General features: G+C 44.5%; 1 protein-coding gene and 1 long non-coding RNA gene across 8 annotated transcripts in view; both read right to left on the reverse strand.

The window, feature by feature from the left end:
• TJP2 (tight junction protein 2) overlaps nt 1-25,256 on the reverse strand; it is a 121,014-nt gene that overhangs the window by 56,328 nt on the left and 39,430 nt on the right. For 2 of the 7 annotated variants that reach the window (XM_059411907.1, XM_059411902.1), the window contains exon 1: nt 18,536-18,739. The exons of 3 other annotated variants lie outside the window; for them this stretch is intronic. In XM_059411907.1, coding sequence (XP_059267890.1) covers nt 18,536-18,595 — 60 coding nt within the window. In that variant the 5' untranslated portion in view covers nt 18,596-18,739. Of the gene's footprint in view, nt 1-5,308; nt 5,447-12,204; nt 12,344-18,535; nt 18,740-25,256 lie in introns of those variants that run through there. 2 more of the 7 variants (XM_059411906.1, XM_059411903.1) reach the window with 2 other exon arrangements.
• Nucleotides 21,822-23,346, reverse strand: LOC132024837 (uncharacterized). The gene is made up of 3 exons (XR_009406327.1): nt 23,326-23,346; nt 22,267-22,304; nt 21,822-22,025 (listed from the first exon to the last, which is right to left on the reverse strand). It is a non-coding gene; the product is annotated as an uncharacterized LOC132024837 (long non-coding RNA).

Raw genomic sequence — 25,256 nt, forward strand, 5'->3', positions numbered from 1 at the left:
TCCAAGCATCTTCTTATAAACTGACCCATAATTTTTTTTTTTTTTTAAGATTTATTTGTCAGAGGGAGAGAGGAGAGAGAGAGAGAGAGAGCACAAACAGAAGGAGAGGGAGAAGCAGATTCCCCACTGAGCAGAGAGCCCAGTGTGGGGCTTGTTTCCAGTACCCGGGGATCATGACCTGAGCCAAAGGCAGATGCTTAATCCACTGAGCCACCCAGGTGCCCCCCCCTTTTTTTGCCTTTAATGTAGATTTATTTAAATAAACCTCCTTTCTTTACAAGACACATTTTTGATACTTTGAAAACACTAATTTAGCCAATTCTCAATATGAGACATAATAATTTTATATTAAACCATTAATCTATGAATAAGACTTAAAAGCTTACAATTTACAGTTTGAACAGCATATGTATTTATTATACATTTAAAATATCAAACTTGATAACTGAAAGTGTGCTTCAATGGTACATTTAGCACAGTGTGTATCCACTGCATCTCATGGAATCAAGAGAGAAAAACAACTCTCGGTTGTACTAGAACAGCCTCCATTAAGGGGAGGGGGCAGCAAAAACCAGAGACAGGAAGGGGAAAGGTGAGGTTTCCTGCATCCACCTCCCACACCAAGGCAAAGTGGGAGACCAAGCCAAGCTATTAAAAATACTGAAAATGCAAATCAGCAAGCCTTACTAATGACTTTGACTTAATAATAAAACACAGATGAAACTGAATCGAGTTATACAAAAATAGTGGGCTTCTCCTACTGCTTTCTTCTCATAACAAAATCTATTAAATAAATAAAAAGTTAAGATGTTTGAAACAGTTTTGTTTCTAAACTTAGAAAAAGATCTCATTCTTTGGTCTAATCTGGTGTCATTATTACATAAGCTGAGCTAAACTGAGTCCATACTATACTGGGTAGTTACCCCCTCCCCCACTCCACGCCATTCCTTTACTGGTGACACGGGAAATTTCACGTATGGGTCAACATTTCTTTAAATTCTGAAATCAGCAATGTTGAGCTCCTCTCAGAAAAACCTCACTCTGCCTAGTAAGAGAAACTACTGGTAGAAACTGTATGCAATCTTAAAGCATAAAAAGGTACCCAAGATTTCCCTTTTGTGGAACTGGTGACGGCCAGGAAATCAGAAAAGTCCACTGCGTAGTAAAGACAAAATCCACTAGGTGGTGCAATGATGCAGAAATAAAAAGAAGAGTTTCCCTTCAAATTTAAAATTTCAAAATAAATGCCATTTAGAGGAAATTGGCAATAAAATCCTGCCACTATAGCTTTTATAAGAGGCAAGATAAGTTTGCAAGTGGGGGGGCTAAAAGTAGAAATAACACTTTTATTTGTCATTCATTAACATTCTATAACACCCTACAAAGTTGCTAACCTAGCTCCGGGTGCTGTAGAATAGTCCAAGGAATTCAAGCCATCTGGAAAGCAGAAGATAGCACTTTCTAACTGTTAATCACTGGACGTAAGTAATACAGAGGAACATAATTTCCAGAAGACAGACCTACGCGACACATTATTTATCAAGCGCCTCTTTCAGAGCAGGATTTGTACTGAGCACTTGAGATTAAACAATGAGGGTAACAAACACAGCCCTGCCTTCAGGGAGATCAAAGACTAGCGAAGGTCAACGTAAATCAAGGAGTCAGTCAGCAGCTGCAGAAGTCGAGCTGGAAAGTGCTAGGAAGGGCAAGCACACACAGGTCTAGAACAGAAAGGACTGGTGTCTTCGGCAGATCAAGGAAGGCTCTCCTTCTCTAGTGACTGTGGAAGTGGGGTATGCAGCTTCCTGAGGAAGAGACACCACATCTGGGGCACAGAGGCAGGTGGGCAAGCCTGGGACTCAGGAAGGATGTTGGTCTCCTCTGTGAGTAAGTCAAACTCTGAGGCAGGTCAATGAGAGGTAGGTTTGTATTTTTATACATTTGAATCTAAATTTCTTATTTTACTGAGAGCCAGAGAAGAAAGGTAAGCCTAGGGCGCCTGGGTGGCTCAGTGGGTTAAGCCACTGCCTTCGGCTCAGGTCATGATCTCAGGGTCCTGGGATCGAGTCCCGCATCGGGCTCTCTGCTCAGCGGGGAGCCTGCTTCCTCCTCTCTCTCTCTGTCAAATAAATAAATAAAATCTTTAAAAAAAAAAAAAAAAGAAAGAAAGAAAAGAAAGGTAAGCCTAGGTGGACAGCCCCAGTAGACTACTGGCCACAGAAGTTGGGAAAGAGGAGGACAGAGGAGCCTGGCACTGATTCTACGTGCAGTAATGGCTCCTCAGGTGCAGTAATGGCTCCTCAGGGCAGCTGAAGCCAAGAGGTCCACCCAAGCATTTAAGCTCTGGTCAAGATCCCCCTTCTACAGTGAGGAAAGACCGAAATGAACCATAATTTCCAAGCCAGGTTCCAAAGTCTTGGCTGCGGTCTTATTACTGAGAAGTGGGCAAGAAAAAGGGGAATTTTATGTGTGAGCTTTTATAAACTCTGAAGTACCACACAAGAGGGGTGTTTCCTATACTAAGTAAGCCCCACCCTTAAAAAGGGCAGTATGGTATAAATTTAATAAGATTTAAAAAATAGATTGCATTCAACATTTAAGTGTCTGTGTACCAGGCTCTGAAAACAAAGACCGAACAACATAGGACACAGTCCCCACCCTCAAGGGATGCTTGTTTTTAGGATGTAGGAAGGCCTGGAATAGTTCGGAGAACAATGAAAGTAAATGCTTAAGAGCTGAGGTGTCAGCCATTGGTAGCAGTCCAAAGCCTTTCCAAATCTCCTAAGCTGGGGGAACATCATTAACTCCTTTTCTGTATTACATTTCTTCAAGACTTTTAGCCCATGATGGCCTTTTATTATAATTTTGAAGGTTTCCCTGACAGGAAAGAACAGATGGCTTGGAACTGAAAGAGTCAACAAGTAGAAACACAATAAATGGTACTGTCCCAAGGCTGGAATCCAGGGAAATCGGAACATCCAAAGCCCAGACAGAAATGTTTCATTGTAGAGGGACATTTCAGTTTCGTGGCCTTTTTCTACATCCTAAAGAAGTATATTTTCTCCACAGTTTCTTGTGTTTATGTTACTGCTTAACTCGGAGGAAGTCTACACTCAAAACTTGTGAACTGGCTCCTGTTATCCGTCACCTTCCTGGACTAAAACCAGGAAGCTAAGTAGCCCAACCCCTTCTCTCTTTCACTTTCCCACTGCCAAGAAGGATGTCAGACAACAGTGTCCTTATGAAGCAAGACTCTTTCACAAGTCGGCATTCTGACATACTTATTTCCAGACAGCAGAATGGGCTAGAAACCCAAGCCTCCTTGCCCAGCAAATGTTTTCTTAAAGGGCCACACAGTATATTTTTTAAGCTTTGGAAGTAGAGGATATTACATAAATACTTACATAAGCAATTTAAAATGTACCCATTTAAAAAGGTAAGGACAATTCTTTGCTCGTAAGAGGGGGAAAGTAAAAACAAAAAAACATCCAACCAAACAGGCAGCTGACTATAGTTTGCCAACCCCTAGTCTAAACTCATGCAAAATTCAGTAATGGCCTACTGACGTGCAGGTGTCTGTTCACCAAGACACGATCTTCACCTGCAAGGCCCTCACACCGGTACAGAGGGAGGGACACATACTTCCTGATTCTTGCTTTCCTTCACCTTGGCTTTCACTGTAATCTTCAATACATCTTCGGGCTGCCCTTAGCATCCAGTCACTATTGAAGGATAATCCCGTTCTGTTTGCTTATTTCTTTACTTTTCTTTTTTTTTTTTTTTTTAAGATTTTATTTATTTATTTGACAGAGAGAGAGAGATCACAAGTAGGCAGAGCAGCAGGCAGAGACAGAGAGCTCAAGACTCGGGACTCCATCCCAGGACCCTGAGATCATGACCTGAACCGAAGGCAGCGGCTCAACCCACTGAGCCACCCAGGCGCCCCTACTTTTCTTTTTTTTATTAAAAAGGTGCTAGTTCTGAGTGGGTACATAATCTGAAAGGTCAAGTCAAAGTAAACTATACTTGGTTTTGGTAGCAAAAGAACTTATCTGGTTATAATTTACCTAAGCTAAATTCTGAACTTGTTCAAAATTTCCAATCACATACCACAGGGGAAGCTGGCGTAAGATCAAAATCTCGCTTCAGATAATCCTCAAAGTAGATCATTAACTACATGTGTTAGTATTATCCACACTGAGCAAGACACAAGAAAGAACTGTATGTTAGACAACAAGAAGTACAAACCTCAGTTCCTGATCTCAAGCTGGAATGCTCTCTGTGCACCCTCAAAAAGAGATAACCAGGATGTGGCACCCACAAAGCAAAGGGACACTTGGGTGGCTCAGTCAGTTAAGCGTCTGCCTTCAGCTCAGGTCCTGGGATTGGGCTCCTTGCGCAGCAGGAAACCTGTTTCTCCCTCTGCCTGCTATCCCCACCCCTTGCTTGTGCTCGCTCTCCCTCCTTCTCATAACTAAATAAAATCTTAAAACAAAAAAAATTTTTTTTTTTTAAGATTTATTTATTTATTTATTTGACAGAGAGAGATCACAGTAGGAGAGAGGAAGGGAAGAGATCACAGAGAGAGGAAGGGAAGCAGGCGCCCTGCTGAGCAGAGAGCCCGATGTGGGACTCGATCCCAGGACCCTGAGATCATGACCCGAGCCGAAGGCAGCGGCTTAACCCACTGAGCCACCCAGGCGCCCCTAAAACAAAAAAATTTTTTAAAATTTTTTTTCAAGAGAGGGTGTACCCACTGCAAGTTCCCATTCATTGTCCGGCCTGAAGTCCGACTTAGAATCTGGTCAGAATTACATAGCTAGCATTACTGTAGCTGACAGAGTGTAGGATCAAGAATTAACATTTCGGGACGCCTGGGTGGCTCAGTTGGTTAAGCAGCTGCCTTCGGCTCAGGTCATGATCCCAGGGTCCTGGGATCGAGTCCCACATCGGGCTCCTTGCTTGGCAGGAGCCTGCTTCTCCCTCTGCCTCTGTCTGCCTCTCTGTCTGCCTGTCCTCGCTCACTCTCTCTCCATCTCTGACAAATAAATAAAAAATCTTTAAAAAAAAAAAAAAAAGAATTAACATTTCAAATAGTATCAGCTTTAACGCACTGTTCATGGATGCTCATCTAACTCATCAGTTCTGGGTCCTGAGGGAGACAGCTACGTGGTGAGATGGTGAAGAAGAGAAAGGCACCCTTAGTAGATTCCAGGGGAAAATCAGAAAAAAAAATATCTGTATTTGGAGCCTTCCCAGCTCTTTCTACCCCTTGTGCTGTTTGCTCTGGTTTTCAATATCCTCTTACCTCAGCCTGTCCAAAGGTGAACGCATGGCACTGCATAAAGTCTGCTCCACCACCAAAATGCTCTAACTCCAAAATGACCACTCTATCTTGATCCTCAATCAAAATTTTCACTACATCCTGCAAATGGTCTTGGCCCCATATTAAAAGAAAGCTTACTGTTACACTTCAAACGAGAGTGTATCTGCTAGCCTAAACTTCTTGGAGGTATGTGATGTTTTAAAAGATGCACTTTGATCCTCAGGCAACTCGTGATGGAATTCTGACCCTTAACAGCCAAATTCCCACACACAGCAAGTCTCAGATGTCCTAATTCCACAACGCATGTGCTTTGTGAAGAAAGAAGTTTTTCTTGACATTAACAATTGGTGGGGTTTGTTTTTTGGGGGGAGGTTGATGGGATAATAGTCCTTTCTAACTACTGGCTGTGAACTTGAAGAAAGACTCACAGACAAGACATATTCCTAATATTTCTATAATAAATTGTGGTTTTAGCTAGTTGTTTATATAATCTACTTCCCTATAAGGCTGTGCTTACTCATTTTAGAGTCTTTGAGATCCCATACAGTAATGAACACAAACAAGTCATTGAAAAATGAAAACATCTCTTAAAAACACTGATATTTTATTGTGGGGCGCCTGGATGGCTCAGTTAAAGCGTTCGACTCGTGGTTTCAGCTCAGGTTGAGGGATCAAGCACCACACTGAGCCCTGCACTGGGCTCTACAGCTGGTATGATAATCTCAAATCAGCTTGAGATTATCCCTCTCCTTCGGACCCTCCCCCACTCCCAAGCACTCGTGGGCTCTCTCTTAAAAAAAAAAAATTAGATATATCATTTTTACTAATGATGATTCCCTGGAGAGAAAAACTTCTATACACTTTCAATAATAATGTTTAAACACCTAAAAATCAACAGAGGGCCTTTAGCTTCTCCCATTATGTCTCTGCCTGTCTGGTTCTGAAAAGCAGAAGCAGGTGAAGCTGGAAGAAACCTACCGGTTTTGAGTTAGTCACGCGGGCCTCGGCCCACATGCCCTGCCTACCACACGAACTGTGTGACGTGGGGCAAATCACTTAACGTTTCTGAAACCGTTTCCCTACCTATCAAATCAGGTTTTAACACCCACCCCCCAACTAGGCAGGCTTCGTCAGTGAGATCTGCACCAAGGCTCGAACACTGTCAGTCATGGTTCCTTCCCTCGCTTCACTACAGCAAAGTCAGGAGAAGTTCAGTCGTACAGAGCAAAACGCAGGGCATCTTGCTTGGGGTCCTGGGCACCCTCACGATTAGGCATTTTCTCACAAACGTCAGGACTTCTCTTGCACACTCAGGAACGGAGCAGAGAGAGCCTGCCCCCAGCACACCCATAGTGGTAGAAATCAAGGACACGGCCTCAGAACTGCTCAACAAGCTCTACGAATACATATTTTAGATTTGTTGCTCCAATGATGGAATGTTGCCGTTTTCAACAGTCTCCAAGCCCCGTGCAAAGTGCTTTTTTGCTGGGCTGGGAACACAGTAAGAAAAGGGAGACAGTGCACACTCACGCAGATCCCGTATCAGTTGTTCTGAGACTTAACTGCACTACTGTCTTCCTCTCCCCTTCCTGCACGGCCGGAGCACCTGTGCTGTGTCTGGGCTAGGAAAGCAAAGGTCTAGCTGACCTAGACCTGCACCCAAGAACTCAGTCAGCCCCCAACATTGATACTGATACCCTCTCAACACTCAGCAGAACACAGGTTTCCATGAAAACACCCTGCATTTCTGAAAAGATAAACACATGCACTGAAATTTAGCTTAGATCTACTTGAGGACTTTTATTTTGCAGTTCCTCATTTCCAAGCATTCGTTTAGATTAAACTCATCCCAATCAAAAAGCTTATGTTACTTTTTCTTTTTAAAGATTTTATTTATTTACTTGACAGAGATCACAAGCAGGCAGAGAAGCAGGCAGAGAGGCAGGCAGAGAGAGAAGAGGAAGCAGGCTCCCTGCTGAGCAGAGAGCCCGATGTGGGGCTGGATCTCAGGACCCTGAGATCATGACCTAAGCTGAAGGCAGAGGCTTTAACCACTGAGCCACCCAGGCGCCCCCTTATGTTACTTCTTATGAAGATAACGGAATATCCATGTAGTGTTCTACACAAACAGAGCCAATATATCAAATTGAAACAGGTGAAAGAGACAGACAAGACAGCACCCCAGTTTCTAGGATACTCCACTGCATAAATTATTATCCCAAATATAAAGCCAAAAGAACAAGTCTGGTAACTGTTCGAAGTGATAGGTTACAACAGTTTTTTTCAGGACCCTTCACAGCTGAGATCTAATCCAGTCAGGTCAACATTTATGTATCTGATCATCCAATCACACCCAGCACTTAGAACAACAATGCAATTGTTACTTGAAACTTACTACTAAGCCCAGTGAGATTTTTTCCCATTCTTCTTTGCTCCTGTTCTATTAATAGGTGAGAGATATTCTCTGAGGAAGTACATACTGACTACAAATATTTCATGGTAGTAAACAGCAAAGGCACTGGCAATTTATGTTTTCTGGACAAAGTAAATCACAAACACAATACTCAGAAATTTAGCAATGCCTGAACTAACGTTATTTTTAACCCAGTTCTGTTTTTCCACATTTTACAGAAGAAAGGCTCACAAAGAAATTTATCTCTAAAAAAGTGCATGACGAAAATTCCTGAATGTGAGGAGGTTTCAGGACTAAGGAGGGTGACGTGTGACTTCAGCTGCTTTTCTTAATTCCCTAACCTTTGTGGAGCAGCAATTCATGCCAGAACTTGGTTTAAAAAAAAAAAAAAAAAAAAAAAAATTCTAAAGGCCATTGTCAAATAAAAATAAAGGCTGTACTTTTACAAAACACACACAGCCCTTCCCGAGGCTGCAGTACTACTGGCTGAAATATATAGACACTGGGATCAGAATACATGTATATTTAAATCATTTTTCTTGAAGGAATGAATTAGGTCAGTGCCCTTAAGAAGCTCCCCATCAGCTCTCTTTTCCAGTCTCCAAACAGTGAAACCCTTTGTCCATTGTATTAACCACTGTAAACTGTTTGGACATCTATTGTTAGCCCTGGCCGACTGGGTAAATCTGGTTAAAAAGAGATAAAATGGGATTCTGTCAATGTATTTCTCGCACAATCAAATTTAAGCAAACTTTGCAAAAGAGCCAGCTCACTCTAACTGCTACACCAGTGCCTGAAATGAAGTTCCTGGTCATACTTATCTTGGCACTCAGAATATTTGCGTTCCTGTCGCTTCAAATTTTTCTGCAAGGAGCCTTCAGAAGTAGCACTAGAGATAAAAGCCTAAAATAAAATGTTAATCAATAAATCATCTGGCCAGCCCGCTTCAAAGCAATAATAGTAAGGTCCCTGGAAAGTTAAAAATTGATTCAATTGATTCAAGATGTTTAAATGTCTCAAGAGCAATGCAGTGTAGCTCAAATTTCATAATACTAGCTAGAAATAGGACAGTCACTATTGCCAAATGGTTCAGTGGACTAGCGTGTGCTGTGAGTATGAGATTCTAGGCACCGAACAGGATAAAAATCTAATCTCCTTCCAATCTCCTTCCATTTCATTTGTCGAAAGATAAAGACAGAAAAAGGGAACATGCTTTGTAGTCCACCTGTCAACAAGATTTATATATCACCTTTTACTTTATTAAAAACTAACAAATCAGAATGACTTCAAAAAAAAAAAAAAGCCACACTCATTAATTTTTATAAAGTATATATCAAAGCAGCTGTTCTTAGAATTAAGTCACCTTTCAGTTTCTGCATTAATTGGTAGGCTTGCAAATTATAACTTCTCAAGCTTACTCATATAGAAAAGTACCTAGAATCAGAGATTAGTAGCTAAAGAAGCTGAGGCCCTGCAGAGAAACAATTACGCGGCAGGTCTTCCAGCAGCCGCCATCCTCCGGCAGGTCACTGTAATGAAGTTCAAGATTTGAATGTGCGTTACAGAGAGTGGTCTTAGGACTGCTTTGGCATCATGTTTTTCTGTAATAATGATGATACTAGTAAGTTATAACCACTGCCACTTACTTAGGCTGCCAGTGCAACGCCAGGAGGCATCTATCCCATTTCTTGGTGGGTGGCACTCATCTTCCCTTACTCCCAGAGGCCAGAAACCCCCGGCCCCCTGGCCAACAGGGTGCACTTGATTAAGATCTAGAAGGAGGAAGGAAAGCAGATGCCTTTTGTTTTCTTCTTTCCTATAGCAGCAGTCTCAGGCAAAGAGGATTTGCCAGACCTGAGCTTTGCAGGTGTCACTAAGTTCCCTACTATTTCAGCTGCCTCTGCTCGGCAGAGGCTGAGCAGTTGGAAGCGTGTTTCCAAGGTCCTGGCTCTGGACCACAGCAGCTTTCTAACTTGCCGGGGGCAAATATGAAAGCCGGTGGTGGGTTCTTGGTTTCTGTCCCTCTAGCCTCTTGTTTTGTCAGCATTAATGCTCTCCATTAAGTTCCTTTCTCCTTGAAAGTCCTAAAATGATGTCTCTTTTCTTCACTGAACCCTGACTGATCAGGCACAGAGTGCCCATTTTACAGCTGAGAAAAACTGAACATGGGAAAAGTAAACTACCTGAGGTAGAGCAAGCAAGTGGCAGGACAAAGGAATCCATACTCACATGTGCCTGACTTCAGAGTGACACAATGAAAGTTAAACATGTCCCCAACACACGACCCAGCAATTCTACACCCAGGAATTGAGTCCACAAAGCAAAGTGTAGGTGATTTCCCCAGCAGCTTTAGTCATCATAGGAAAACACAAACAAACAGACAACAACCTAAATATCCATCAAGAGAAGAATGGGTCAACAAACTGTGGGGAACTCATGTAAAAGGACAACTACTCAGCAGCGAACAAGAACTGCTGAACCACACATAATACGGATGACTCTCAGTTGCGTTGAGCAAAAGAAGCCAAGCACAAAATACTGACTTCATTAATACAGATCCTCTGAAAGTCAACCAAAACTATCCCATGGTGAGAGAAGTCAGAAAAGAGGCTCCTTTGGGGGTGGGGTGATAACAGTCAGAAAAAGTGGCAAGAGAGAAGCTTCTAGAGTGATGGGAAGTCCTGTGTTTTGGTCTAGGTGGCAATGACACAAGTGGCTCCATTCATCAGCTCTGAACCAGATCGTGGTGTCCGCACGGTACTGCGGGTACACTCAATGCCACAGAACTGTACACTTTAAAATGGTTAAAATGGTGGCTCCTAGGTGATGTGTACCACAACGAAAACAAATTTATCAAGCTGTCCACTTGAGACTCTGTGCATTTTTACTGCAAGCTATACTTCAATAAAACACCAGAAAAACAACAAGATTAAAAAGGCTTCATTATGAGTAATCAAGCTTGCAAGGACAGACCCTGGATACCACTGTTTCTATGGGAAAATTTTTCTCAGTTTCCCACACATTTTTTTTTTTTAATAAACTTGACCCCCGAAACCCACTGCCACTTTTTAATTTTTATCTTTTTTTTTTTTTATTTGACAGAGAGAAATCACAAGTAGATGGAGAGGCAGGCAGAGAGAGAGAGAGAGGGAAGCAGGCTCCCTGCCGAGCAGAGAGCCCGATGTCCCACACATTTTTTAACCCCATTCGTTGGTAAGTTGAGTCCCCCTCTCGTGCCTCTTCCTGACTTGGGGAAAGACACATGCAAGCACTACACTTAAGCAGTATACAACACGTAAATACTGCTCCCACACCTCTGATTAAAATTCAGATTTGATCTGCTAGAAAGAAGGCCACCGGTATTCAAGATGAGCCCACTGCCTCTTCTCTTCATTTTAGCGTGTCGCCTGCCTGTTTTGAGACTCCCAACGATAACACCAGAAGGAAAAGCACCAGTGTTTTCAGCTCCATTTCTGGAAAATCTCAATGAGTGTCTAAGATGCCACAAATCTCTCTCCCCTCTTAAAAGTCATGCAGACACTAGACAGACCAGCCAAGGTAGGCAAAGTGTTCTGCCTCAAGTTATGCTGAGAAACTCAGAAGTGCCTGACGTGATGCTGAAGCTCGAGCGACAGTGATTCTGTGTCGGTGAATGATGAGGGCCTGTAGCCATAAGCAGGAGGCTCTGTCTTCAGCCCATCTGCAGAGACCAGGCTCCAGACTCCGGGCCTGCCTTGCCTTGCTTCCTGCTCCAGGCAGCGGGGCCTCGGAGAAGGCCACAGGAGGAGAAGGGGGTGCGGGAGACTCCCAGTAAGCAGCTCTTCCTGGGAAGAGCGGAGGGGAAGAACAAAGTCACGCAGGATGACCGCAGGTCCTGGCGTGGCCGCAGAGCACACGGCACACGCTTAGGTGGTACATTATTTAAGCTGTGACTGAGTGACAGATCTTCCCAGGAAGCTGAGGAGCTGAACAACTACTGCCACTTCTGGTTTCTCTGTTCTTTATTTTATTAATTTTTTTATTTTTATTTTTTTTTTTTTTAAATTTCTCCCTGCTGAGCAGAGCCCGATGTGGGACTCAATCCCAGGACCCTGAGATCATGACCCGAGCCAAAGGCAGGGGCTTAACCCACTGAGCCACCCAGGCACCCAATTCCCTGTTCTTCAGAAAAATATCTATCAGAGAAAATCTGCTGGACCCCTTCTTTAAAGAAACAAACAGAAAACAAATGCAAGTGTTTTAAGGAGCGAGGAAGTACTTTCAGACAAGCAAGTACTTTATACCAGATTTATACCCAACCGCTTAGAACGTTAAACACCAGAGAAGACTTCAAATACAACTCCTCATTTCCCTACACAGAAACTTCCATTCACGAGCCTGAGCTGCCCCCACCCAGCTAGCTGCCACAGCTTACGCACTACAGAAAATGCCAGTACAGAACTCTACCGGTTTTTGCCTTACTCACAACTGTCCATCCACTATGTAAATGTCAGGAATCCACTCTTCTGACTTCCCAGTGGGTCTCCAATTCTTTGTATTCAACAGCAGCCTTCCCCAGATCCAGTCGGTTCAATGTGGTACACTCAATGGATATGTTTGGTGCCAGGTCAGCTTCTGGGGTTACCCTCATGACTCAGACCAAGGAGGGGCTCGGGGCAGACCGGAAGTGACTGGCACGGAGCAGACATGATAAGGGCTCTAGTAAATACTGGCATGTGCGCACCAACCAATCAAGGGCAAGAAGGAAACTGATTCAGCTGAGTGAAGAAGGTTAAGGGAGGTACCAGGTTTCTAAAAATGAGCTCACAGGGACATTCCTTCTAAAGGAGTCATTCTTTTCAGAAACAGAAACGATCAGTTTTGCTAACTAATTCCCTCAAATAATTTCATTCTGCTTTTGCCAGACGTATTTGCAAATGGCCCTCTGTAGACTGAAAATGAGCTGGTTCCTCTTACAGCATACACCACCCCCCTTCCCAACACGGACTCAGGGCCTCAGGGGTGCTCTACTACGTTAAGGCACAAAAGAAACCCTGCAACCAAGAACTAGGAACACTGCCTCTACTGCTGTGACATAAATGGCTCTCAAAAAATGGTTCCCAACAAAGCCACATTTGGACCATTATTTCCTCCTGAGAGGAACGAAGGTCTTAGAAGCTACAAGTCTGAGAAAAATTCACTTATTCCTACTGATGATTCAAAAGCATTATTCCCCCCGTCCCCTTTCAACTCCAATGACAAAATGTAGAGTATCTGCAGTGTTCTTTCATCTCTACTAAAGTTTTTCTTAATACAATGGCAAAGATATAACTGGACTTTAATCATTATCTGTTAATTACAGCCTAATAACATTACCTACCAGGAAGACTAACTATCCCAATAATTGTCTTACAATGTATTACATATAACCCCCTCCAAATGCCTCTAGCTTGTCCCTAGCTATAAATATATAACTATATATTTAGTCTCCTACTTAAACACAGTATCTATCAGATGAGGCCTACTGTAATTAAATTTTCCAATGATGCCATTTTTTCTTGTGAACATAATGTATATATTCATATGGCTGATTACATTCTACAATAGAAAATAATAATTGCCCTATTAATTAATTCTGAAGTCCATCTTTATGTAGATGTAAAAAACACGTGCATTCAAGGATGGGACATGACACCTTTGCCATGATTAATGGTGTAATTTGAACTTTTTTTGTCAGTACACCTTCCTAAAATAAATACTTTATTCACTCCTAGCAATTGTGCTGCCCCCACCAAATCTCTCCCACACAAATGAAATGTTGAGAGAAGACAAACAGAAACAGAAACTATAAGCCATGAATATTTAATTGGGCTAAATATTAGGCTGAAAGTTAAAATAAATGTTATTACAAAAATGCATATTGCTGTGGTCTAAAATATACAAGGTGTGGAGGCACCCGGTTGGCTCAGTGGGTAGGCATGTAACTACTGATCTTGGGGTCCTGAGCTCAAGTCCCACATTGTGGGAGAGAGCTTACTTTAAAAAAAAAAAAAGAAAAAAAATTACAAGATGTATAAATTATTGATAAACACTGCATTATGTTTTTAAGGTTAAAGACCTGATTTAACTGTAACCATCCGGCAGAAGCACTAAACAAATATCTGCGTGGACTTAAAATGACTAAAGTACAAGTTACTAATTGAAGGTTTAGGATTTCATGTAAAAGGTGTGCACGTGTGTGCGCGCGTGCACGCACACACACAATTAAGGATTTTGGTGACTGAAACAAAGTATTTTCTATTTTGGTTTTATTTACCTGCCATGACTGTGAACTTCCAATTATTCTATTTCTAGGTCACCGCAGGGTTACTTTTTTTTTTTAAACCTCAAGACTTCCCATTCCTACTACAATCCTAGCTAAAGCCTGCTTTATAGACCAACATAAGCTACATTTTTAAAAAATTAAATGCATTTTGGGGTGCCTTCCTGGCTTAGTCGCTAGAGCGCATGACTCTTGATCTCGGGGTTGTGAGTTTAAGGCCACGTTGGGTGTAGACATAACTTAAAAAATTAAACCTTTAAAAAATAATAAAAAATAAGGTGCATTTACATGTGAGGCTCTTTGGGTTCTCTGCCTTCTCCAGCAGTGCTAGATTAGGAAAGCAAGCTGTGCTCCAGAGCACAGTGATGTCCCCCACAGTGCGGAAGCACCGACTCCATTTTCAGTCCACCCCATCACAGGTGTCACACCAGCAGATTTTGTCTGGCATTCCTGAAGGTGTGGTCGAGGTATACGCAGCTCTCCATAACTAAACATCACACTCACATTTTAAAAGTACTACCAAGGCGCCGATTTCAAGGGCCGTGTTCACAGTTTTTGCCTTATTCTCCTATGACTCAACCCCAAAATTTATTTCTCTTACATCAGACTCTTTCTTTTACTTAATACTAATCATGCCTCATTCTAAACAACCTATCCACGAAATAAGTGAATTCAGTAGCCATCTTTATATTTATCCCTGGAGCACAATATTCATGCAAAATAACTGAAAAACAATGTGCCACCTTTAAGTCTGTCTTTGTAGCACACTTTAGAAAACACGGTTTAAGGAACAGCAAAAAAAAAAAAAAAAAGTGGGGTGGGCAGAAAAATGGTTAATCAGCATATCAGGTATTTTTTTCAATAGGAGAGTCTTTAGTCTCTTTTCTGAGCTCACAGGTTATCAAGGCTGATGAAACTGGTGTGGAGGATGGCCAGATGACAGAGGTTTTAGACCCTTTAAAAATAGAATGAAACCATCACCTCGCTGGCCTGCCTGGGCTCTAGAAGCGAGAGGCCAAGTTAGGTGCATTTCCTAATCAAGTTGAAAAAGTGAAAGCAGACGCTTAGCAACTCCAAGCTCTGCCTTGTATGGAATGCTGTCGGTGGTGTACGTGGTGTACCAGGTTAGCCAGCTGTTATGTATTTCCCAGGTACCCTTCAAACCTGCAACTAGCGACTGACAGTACTTCATGTTAGGACTGAGTACCTGAAAATTTCTTTCCACTGCTGTTACATGGTATTTTAAAAAAAATTTTAATGGTAGTACCACGTTAGACCCTCATAAATTTCGTAGCGATATCAGCTTCTGCTAACAAGAGTCATCGTAAAAATTCCTTTGGGGTGAACTAGGCCATAAATAGTTTAAGGTAAGATTTCTTTCTTAACCTCAAAAAGTTCACAAAAACTCTGGAGTTTTTAACCCCTAAACAGGTGTTGAATCTGACCTCTGAGTCTATGGTTTTGACCGCAATCCTTGGATTTAGGAGCAAGAAACTAGCTCAGTAAAACATCTGAGATAATCATTCTGTCCCTCAACTGGATTCCCCACGTACATGCGCATCAGTCACACCCTCTTATACCCCAAATCATCATCAATGGAAAATGCCTTTCAGCACCAAGGCTGGCTAGTCCAAGGCCATCCCGCCAACAATTGTTGGCCCCCATTACTGCTCAGACTCTAATCAATGAGGCATTTCATAGGAAGCCAGCTTTCAACCTAGATAAATTAATCTGTAGCCACAACTCCTTAATGGGATTTGTTTTAGGGATTAGGCAAGGAATTCCCTGATGGCTCATATTCTTGGTAAGAGTTATGTTGAAAGTTTCAGCGGTGATTACTAACGCTTCCTCTTAACCCCACCCCCGCCACCCCCACCGCCACCAACTCCCCGCCCAAATCTGCATGACTTTGTCAACTATGGAATGTAATACTGTCCACAAGACTCAAGCGGCCCCGCCTAGTTTCAAGAACTCACCTGTCTCTTAAAAAGAGTAACTTCAGAAGAGAACCCTTTCTAAACTCCACTGCAGGGATTTTTACCTCCCCCTTGCATTCCCAGGCACTTCTGCAAAAGATAAATGGCTGGCTGTAACCTTTCGTCAGTGTACAAAGAATTAGATCAAAAGTTAAACAAATGTAGGCAGAAGTCCTTGCAAATGGAATTCCCCAGGCAGATGAGGTTAGAATTCATCGGTCTTAGGCATTTTTGTGCCTCAAAAATGGTAATATTCCCTGTTTAGGGCGGGGTGAAGTGTTTACTGGGAAACTGGTTCACTTCTTTGCAGGGAAGTCAAGTCACTAATACATTTGGGATTTTAGGACTCAGCTCCCCCCCAAGTAACCCCCACCAAGTTCTCTTACTGGCATTCAAGGCCTTTCAAGAGTGTGAGCAACTCTTTTTGTTTACCTCAGCTCCTGCCTAGACACCTACATGGTACCTCCTACCTGTACTTCTAGATCCTTCCTCCCAGGACCCAGCACTTGGAGCTTTCAGCACCTGCCTTGGTTCTTAGGACCCGGCACCCACACATGCCCAACACCCTAACAACATTTCATGCAATCCTCACTCAACCCTATGAGGTGGGTGTGTCATTCGCCCATCTTCTTTACTGGCTTGCGCTGTGAGGTACCTGTTCGAATGCAACCCTTTCTTCCCAGAAAGAATCCCTAAAGGGAGCATGTGTAAGGGAGTCCCATCTCGCCCGTGATTCTGTACTGCACAGTTGGCCTGGGTTGCCACACCCCCACCACGCCCCCAGCCACACGTATCCCAGCGGAGTCCACAGTCTCAACAGTCTGAAATGTTCAGCTCGGACACACTCCTGAAGGCAGACACCGAGTCTTGCTCATATTGTACCCCTCACAGAGACTGGCCCAGGTAGGCAGGGGCTGGTTATGAGCTGTGTGGTTGTGAGAAGCGGCAGCAGCCATTGCAAGGAAAGAAACCCCCCTCCATCAGTCTCTGGGAGCAGCTCTGAAAAAGTCCAAGAAACACCTCAAAAGCCACTGCTGCCTGAGTGAAGCACCCCTTCTCTCATCTCCGGGGTGAGCAGAAGCCTTAGCATCCCACTCTTATTTCTAACTGGAACTCATCATTCTTAATTACGCGCACACTTTCCCTACAAGACAGTGTAACAGAGGCACGCTCTTAAACACCCCTACTGCCCGAGCAGGATATTAAATGCTAAACTGCAACTACTCCTACTCACTTAAAGCATCTCCTCCTCAGGTGTGGGTGATGTCCCCCCCCACACCTCACACACACACACACACATTGTCCCTCCCAGGAATGATTCTGACAACGCAGGGCTGGTTCCTCCCAAATGACTGTCCGCACACCCGGCACAGACCACCAGAAGATGTGAAGTGAAGGCCCTCTTTCCCCTCTGCTAGGATTCCCCAAGCTCAGGGAGGGCGTGCGGAGTCACAGGGCAGTTTCTTTTCTTTTCTTTTCTTTTCTTTTTTTTAATTTTATTTATTTGACAGAGAAAGAGATCACAAATAGGCACAAAGGCAGGCAGAGAGAGGGGGAAGCAGGCTCCCCGCTGAGCAGAGAGCCCGATGCGGGGCTCGATCCCAGGACCCCGAGATCATGACCTGAGCCGAAACCAGAGGCTTAACCCACTGAGCCACCCAGGTGCCCCCACAGGGCAGTTTCTATGACCGGCTGAGTCTCCGCTGGGAACCGCAGGGAAACCACGTCCATTATTAGTCAGACCAGACAGCCGCCAGGGAAGCAGCGCTGCTGAGAACCGAAGCTAAAACAGAGGTGGGAGGCTTAGTCCCTTACTAAGCCCTGGAGTATCCACTCCCAAGTTCCGCCACATTGCAAGAATGTGAAAACCAACCCTGCAGTCAAACCCTGGTTATTTATAACTTAAACTACTGTGTAAAAGCGGAAACTTGACAAATGAAGACATAAAAGCAAGGGAATGGTGACAGGTAAGATCATACTAGAGGAGAAGGCATTCCTCACTGCCTTTTTGTGGCTCCCTCCAAAACCCCATCTCCAGTCCCTACCGAAAACAACTTCTACTTGCATTAGAGACAGCTGATTAAAAGGGGGAAATGAGGCTCCCGGTCTCCAAAGAGTTGTCAAAGTTGTCTCACACACACATGCCTGTAACTTTGCATCAAGCAGAGTCTGTGGTTTCCAACAGAAGGAAAACACTAAGGCACGCAGCAGCTCCACAACAGGCAGGACGAGATGCCTTCAAGGTGGCAGCGATCCCGGACGGAGTTCACGAGTTTCCCCTACCCTCCTGGAGGCTTAATCGGAAACCCGAGCGACTTCAGAGAGGACAGAAAAGGCTCCCGGAGCCTCGGAGGCCATGAGCCGCCACCCGCGGGGCTGAAATCTGCCCCCGCCCTCGGCCTCACCTTCAGGTGGGAGCGCAGCAGCTACCTAGCGCGCGCCAGGAAGCCCACCACGCGCTCCCACGCTCGCCCCCCGAGACCTTTCTCCCAGCCCGGCGGACTCGAGAGGGCACTTACACGGAGCCAACCTGACAGCTCCCGCCGCGGTGGGAAGCCGCGATCTCCTCGCACCGGCATCTCGGGCGCAAGTCCCGCCTGGGCTCCGCTCCTCCGCGTCGTCCGCGCAGACGATCCGTCCTCGGACCCCAAGCCCGGGCTGCGGGACGACCGGCTCCCGGGGCGCACCCTTTGTCCCTCCTCCCGCCGCCCGCCCCCCGCCGCAGCGCCGCGCCGCGCCTCTGCGCCGGCCGCCGGACCCGGGAAACTCTCAAACGGGCCGCTACCACCCCCGCGCGGCCGGGGGGTGCGGGGAGGGCTCGCAGGGCCAATCCCCGGCGCCCCCGCGACCGGCCGCTCCACAGACGACTTCCGGCAGGAGCGGGAGGGGCCGGCGGCGGCGGCGGCAGGGGGACCCCGAGGTGCGAGCGACCCGCGGCCCCCACGCCCTGCCCCCCGCCCCAGGCGGCGCGATGGTTCGCTCCGCGGCGCGCACTAGGCCGGCGGGTCGGGCTCCGGCTCCGGGGGCGCGCGGGGAAGCGCTGGGCCAGCCGCAGGCAGCTTGCGGCCGGCCTGTCCCGAGGCTCTGCCTTTGAGGTCGCTTGCGCATCCGGCAGGAACACTTTTTGGAGAGATTTGCGGCGCCTCTTTAGCTCTCTTCCGAGAGGAACAAGAGGGGAAACCCCAAAGTTTTCTGCCCTGCCTAGAGGCCTGCCCAGCCAGCCAGCACGTACGCGGCACTGTACCCCACATTTCTCAGCTCAGCACCTGATGACCCGAATTCCGAGGGTGTTGGGATGTTCGTGTTAAATAAAACATGACTTCGAGGAAGAAATACTGGAGGTTATCTCTTTGACACATTTCCAACAACTCCAATAAAAAGACGAACACCTCTCATCGTCAGCTTAAAAGGCAACTGTAGGTCACAAGTGTTTATCCAGTGGGATTTACTACTTAATTCGACTAAGTACGTTTACTCCTTTTAGAGGTCTATGTACAAAGAACTGCATAAGAGAAGTAAAAGTTTCCTCACTGTAGGGGCATGTAAATTATTCGGAGACTCAAAACAAGTACACTGATTAAAAATATAATTTGGGGGGCGCCTGGGTGGCTCAGATGTTAAGCGTCTGTCTTCTGCTCAGGTCATGATCCCAGGGTCCTGAGATCTGGCTCCCTGCCCCGGGGAAGCCTGCTTCTCCCTCTCCCGCCCCCACACCGGCCTGTGTTCTCTCTCTCTGTCAAATAAATAAAATCTTTAAAAAAAAAAAAATATATATATATATATAATATGTATATAATATAAATAATTTAGGGTTTGAAATCTAAGAGAACCTCCCTGCTCTTCCCTTAAAATTGCTTTCCCTTAAAGCAAAACTCCGCCGAGGCTCACAAGTAGAAGGTAAGAGGTAAAAGGTCTGGTCTAACCCGCTGACGAGATGCAGATGCTGGGCTCTCTCCCTGCAAAATTGCTTCACTTCCTGCCTAATCAAAACAAGCTTGGCAGTTTATGTGGAAAAACAAGTCCAACAGATGCCGCTCTGAAAGTGTTAGGCTTCTGGACTCCTTTGGGGTAGCTAAGTGTATGCCTCTGGATGAAAAGCCCTGTGAGTAACATTTCCCACATCGCTTCAAGCCTCCAGACCTAGATGTTTGGGTAGTATTCCTGCTGTCAGGTGTTACTCTCCTGACCTAAGCACCGATTTAAAAAATGTTTCCCAAATTAGGTAGTGCCGCCAAACAATAACAGTGCTAGCCTTTGTGAACTGGTCACACCTTAGTGATGTGAGCTTTCATTAGCATTTAAAGAGGAAGAAAGGAATCCAGAATGTAGTACTAACATCTGCTGAATGGATTTCCTTTTTCTCTCTAGAGATGCACTGTCCAGTATGATAACCACTTCCCACGTGTAGGTATTTAATACATTTCATTTTAAATTAACTAAAATTAAAGGAAATGACAATTTCAGTTTCTTAGTCACATTAGTCACATTTCTAGTGCTCAGCAGCTACCTGCAGCTAATGGCTACCATCCTGGACAGCACAGACATAGAGTGTTTCTACCACTGCACAAAGCTCTATTGGACTACACTGCTCCAAATACTAAAATAGTCTTATACTGGAAATACTCTACTTCAGCCACAGTGCCTGCCACAGATTAACAATAAATAGTTGTTGAAAAACATGGTTCAGTTAGTACATTAGCATTGCTGGTGGCAGTTATAAATAAACTTCGTGGAGAAGGAATTAACAGTACATATCTTTCACATGTGGGTTGCATATTTCAACCCCACTCCCAGAATTTGTTTCTCCAAAGAAATGCTATCAAACGATCACTGAACCGCTTCTATCAAGCCAAACCCCCTGATAAAAGACTTAGGCTCCCACTCTGGGGATCTCAGTCCATTACAGCAGACACTCAGTAATAAAAAACTGTAAGTGCTGGGGTTTCTGGAAAACTCAGGGGACTTTGGGGAGGGGTTCTTCACCCAGATGGGGTTCAGAGAAGGCTTTCCAGACGTGGGGTTGGTTACAGGAATGAGTTTTTGAGACAGAAAGGAGGGGGAAAGCTTTCCAGGTGAGGGTAATAAATACAAATGGAGAAACAAGGAACGAAGGGACACAGACTTGCTCTTCAGGGCCAGAAAGTGAGGTTGCCCAGGCAGGCAGTGGCTGTATTGTCCAGTGAACACCGTAGAAGTGGGATTAGACTGGCATTTTATAAAGATCACTCTGTCAGCTTCTGGAGGAAAATGAATGTGGCTGGTGGGAGTGGGGTGAGGGGTGTCAGTAAGCATGAAAAGACCAGCAAAAAAATGCATTTTTCTGTGGGAAGGCAGGTGAGAGATGACATGGCTATCGAGCAGTGTTAGACCAAAAGGAGCCACTTCTCAGAAACTAAGGGAGTGTAATCAGCAGGTTGGTTGACTGCCTGATAACAAACGATGTAAGGAAGAGGGAAGTGAGTCTAAGGTGACTCTTCGGGTTTCTGGCTTAACTAAGTAGATGATGGTATCTATAGCGGAGAATGCAGGAGTGGGAGCAGATCTTGGGAGAGGCCTGAGGAAAGATGGTGAGTTTAGTTAAGGACTGACTGAGTTTCAAAGGCTGTGGGTCATGCAGGTGGAGTGCTCGGCACTAGTCACTGATGAGTCCTTGGGTAGAGAGCTCTGGGGTGGAGGAAGAGATCTGAGAATTGTTCTTGTATCAAGAAAGCTGAAGTCGGGGGGGGGAAGTGAGATTCTCTAGAGACACTACGTAGATGGAAGCAGCAGAGGATTAAAGATAGGACCCATGCAGTCTGTTTTCATAATAACCTTTATTATGACAGGCAAAAAAAACAGATAGGATCCAGGGCACCTGGGTGGCTCAGTGGGTTAAGCCTCTGCCTTCGTCTCAGGTCATGATCCCGGGGTCCTGGGATCGAGCACCACATCGGGCTCTCTGGTCAACGGGGAGCCTGCTTCCCTTCCTCTCTCTCTGCCTGCCTCTCTGCCTGCTTGTGATCTCTCTCTCTGTCAAATAAATAAATAAAAATCTTTAAAAAAAAAAAAGATAGAATCCATCTCTGGAAATGCCAATATTAGGGGGTAAGCTCAAATCCCCTGAGCAGAGCCCAAAGAGGAAAAGGGAAGAAAAACCTCTCTAGAGCAGTATCCACAAAGTCAAAGGAAGAGTGAATTTCAAGCAGGGGAGACTAGCCAAGAGCAGGCACCAATGAGGAGGTCAGTTAAAGTAAGAACAGAAGATGCTCACCAAGAAGAGAACCAGTCTCGTCGTGGCCGGAGCTGTTTCTGTGGGAAGATGAGACTGGATGTCAGACTCCCGTGGCTGACTGGGAGGTGAGGCACTTCACTGGACACTAAGTCATGATAACAAAGGATGGAAACCATCAATGTCCAACAAGAGAGGGCTCCTGAATTACAGCAGATCGACCGAATTGGTATAGCAGGCAATCGTTTAAAATTACAAGTCTGTCTGGCAACAAGGAGAATAATGATATAAAAACCAATGAAAAAGAACACAATCTTATCTACCCTACGATGACAACGAAGAAACTACGAAAACCATATAAATGAATTGGAAACCAGATGGGAACATGATCTGATGACAGGATAGGACTGCGTCTTTCTCTTTTCCAACTGTATATTGTTGGTACCATGCTGTTTGTGTAAGGGACAGTTTTTCAATACTTTTCAGTATGCATTACAATGTACAAGATCTTTATAACAAATTCGTCAGAAGACCTCAAATCAATGTAATTAACTAAACAGTTTTCATCAAATTTCCTGAAGAATGTTAAGATTTGGATACACACACACACACACACACACAGACATAGAGACACACACGTATATGTGTATATATACACATCTATTTGTAGCACAGTTATGAAGTGTCATTAAGTGGGAATAAAGGGATCCGACATAGAAAAGCTGACAGGGTAACTGAGCAGTTTAGTCGGCCTCTACACAGAAAGGCTGACTGCAATCTTGGAGGCACTTTTCCGCAACAAACATTTCCTGAACACCTCGCACGTACCCTGGGGCACATACGGAGAAGACAAAGATGCTATATACTGGGGGCCTGGCTCACAGTGTGATAAAGACATAACCAAGTAAACAAATGATGAGAGCACGGGAGAGTTGCCCAAGTACGCTATGACTAATGTGCAGAGGCCGCGGTTAACACTCTGCCGCAGGGAGGGGCACCTGTCAGGAGAAATGCCTGGCCTGCCCTCCCCTCCCCTCCAGGGGCCTCTTCTCTGCTGGTCTCCCCCACCCTCCTCAGTCCACAAACAGCCATCCCACTCACCGTGCATGTTCACTGAGAAGACTCCTTCCATCAGCACCTGCCACCGGCCCTAAAGTAACATCCAGGAGAAAGGCATGGAAAGTTCTGCTCTGCACTTCATGCCTTCACTTTTTCTTATTTAATACCACTCTTGTTCACTTTCAAAGTTTGTTAAAGTCTTCTCTTTGGGGGGGGGGGGGGTGCAGGAGAGGATAAGGGTGACTAGCTACCCTAGGTATCCCAACTCCTAAGTTTCTAGTGAAAGCACCTGGTATGGAACCATGCCTAGTACCACATATTCTCTCATGACCGCCAAACCCCACAGAAAAACAGAGTTAGGATTGAGATTGTCCTCATCTAGATCTACGATGAGCTTATATAAATGTGATAATATGGAACAAAGTCCACTTCAAGTGTAATAGTCATAGATTTGTACACATTGCAGAGAGAGCAAATTATTTTCAAGGTAGCCTCCAGCACTTAGAATCCCACCAATGAAAAGATGAGTGCATGATAATCCACAAGAAAGGTTCACCTCAACCTTTTGGGCAACTCAAGATTCTTGCTTTACCTTTGGAAACACTATGTTTCTAGTTCACTGATAAGCACTTTGCAGAGTCCCTGTCTTCAGGATTGTTCCCATATCTTAATATTATGTAGGAAGAGCAGAAAGCTGTCTCCCTTTTGCCACTTTCCAAAATGTTCATTTATCCACATGTTAGTGTCACAAAGGGCAATGCTAATATTCACACAGCCATTTTTCTGTTCAGGAAACTGGGTGGAACACTCTTTATATTGTTCCATGGTCAAGAAAACTATTTTCAGTTGTTCATTTTTTATACCAGTGAGTTTTTGGTGGGGAAAAAAAAAAAAAGATGCTCATTATAAAGCATTCAAAGTAGTTCAAAAAAGCACAAAGAGGGACGCCTGGGTGGCTCAGTTGGTTAAGCAGCTGCCTTCGGCTCAGGTCATGATCCCAGCATCCTGGGATCGAGTCCCACATCGCGCTCCTTGCTCAGCGGGGAGCCTGCTTCTCCCTCTGCCTCTGCCTGCCATTCTGTCTGCCTGTGCTCGCTCTCTTCCCTTCTCTCTCTCTGATAAATAAATAAAATCTTTAAAAAAAAAAAAAAGCACAAAGAAATGTAAAAATCATCTAAAATCCTAATAACCAGCTTCAACATTAGGTGAATTCCAGATATATGCAGATATAGATAAATGGCTAGCTATAAAACTACCCCCAGAGACCAGAATAATTTAAACAAAAATGAGAACTTACTACAGTGCTATTTTAATTTAAAAATAGTAAATAAAATTCTGTTTGACAGGGAAAAAAAAGAAAATTGAATAGAACAAAAATACAGGATATTTCTTCAACATATTTATCTCCAAAAGATCATCTGAAGAGTAAAGACTAACCTAAGCCAATCTTTAGCGGTGAGTTTCCAGAGACATTTCTAAAACATTAAGAGATTAATATTTCTTTGTTGTTGTTAAAGATTTTATTTATTTATCTGGCAGAGAGAGACACAGTGAGAGAGGGAACACAAGCAGGGGGAGTGGGAGAGAGAGAAGCAGGCTTCCGGCTGAGCAGAGAGCCCAGTGCAGGGTCTCCGTCCCAGGACCCTGGGATCATGACCTAAGCCAAAGGCAGACGCTTAATGACTGAGCCACCCAAGCTCCCCAAGAGATTAATATATTTTTTAAAGATTTTATTTATTTATTTGACACAGAAATCACAGGTAGGCGCGGGGGGGGGGGGCAGTACCCTGCTGAGCAGAGAGCCGGTGTGGGGCTCGATCCCAGGACCCTGAGATCATGACCTGAGCCAAAGGCAGAGGCTTTAATCCACTGAGCCACCCAGATGCCCCAAGAGATTAATATTTTAATGGATAAAAAAATTACATGTTTGAGGTGCCTGGGTGACTCAGTTAAGCATCTGATTCTTTTTTTTT

This window comes from Mustela nigripes, chromosome 9 (assembly GCF_022355385.1).
Source record: "Mustela nigripes isolate SB6536 chromosome 9, MUSNIG.SB6536, whole genome shotgun sequence".
NCBI classification, from domain to species: domain Eukaryota; kingdom Metazoa; phylum Chordata; class Mammalia; order Carnivora; family Mustelidae; genus Mustela; species Mustela nigripes.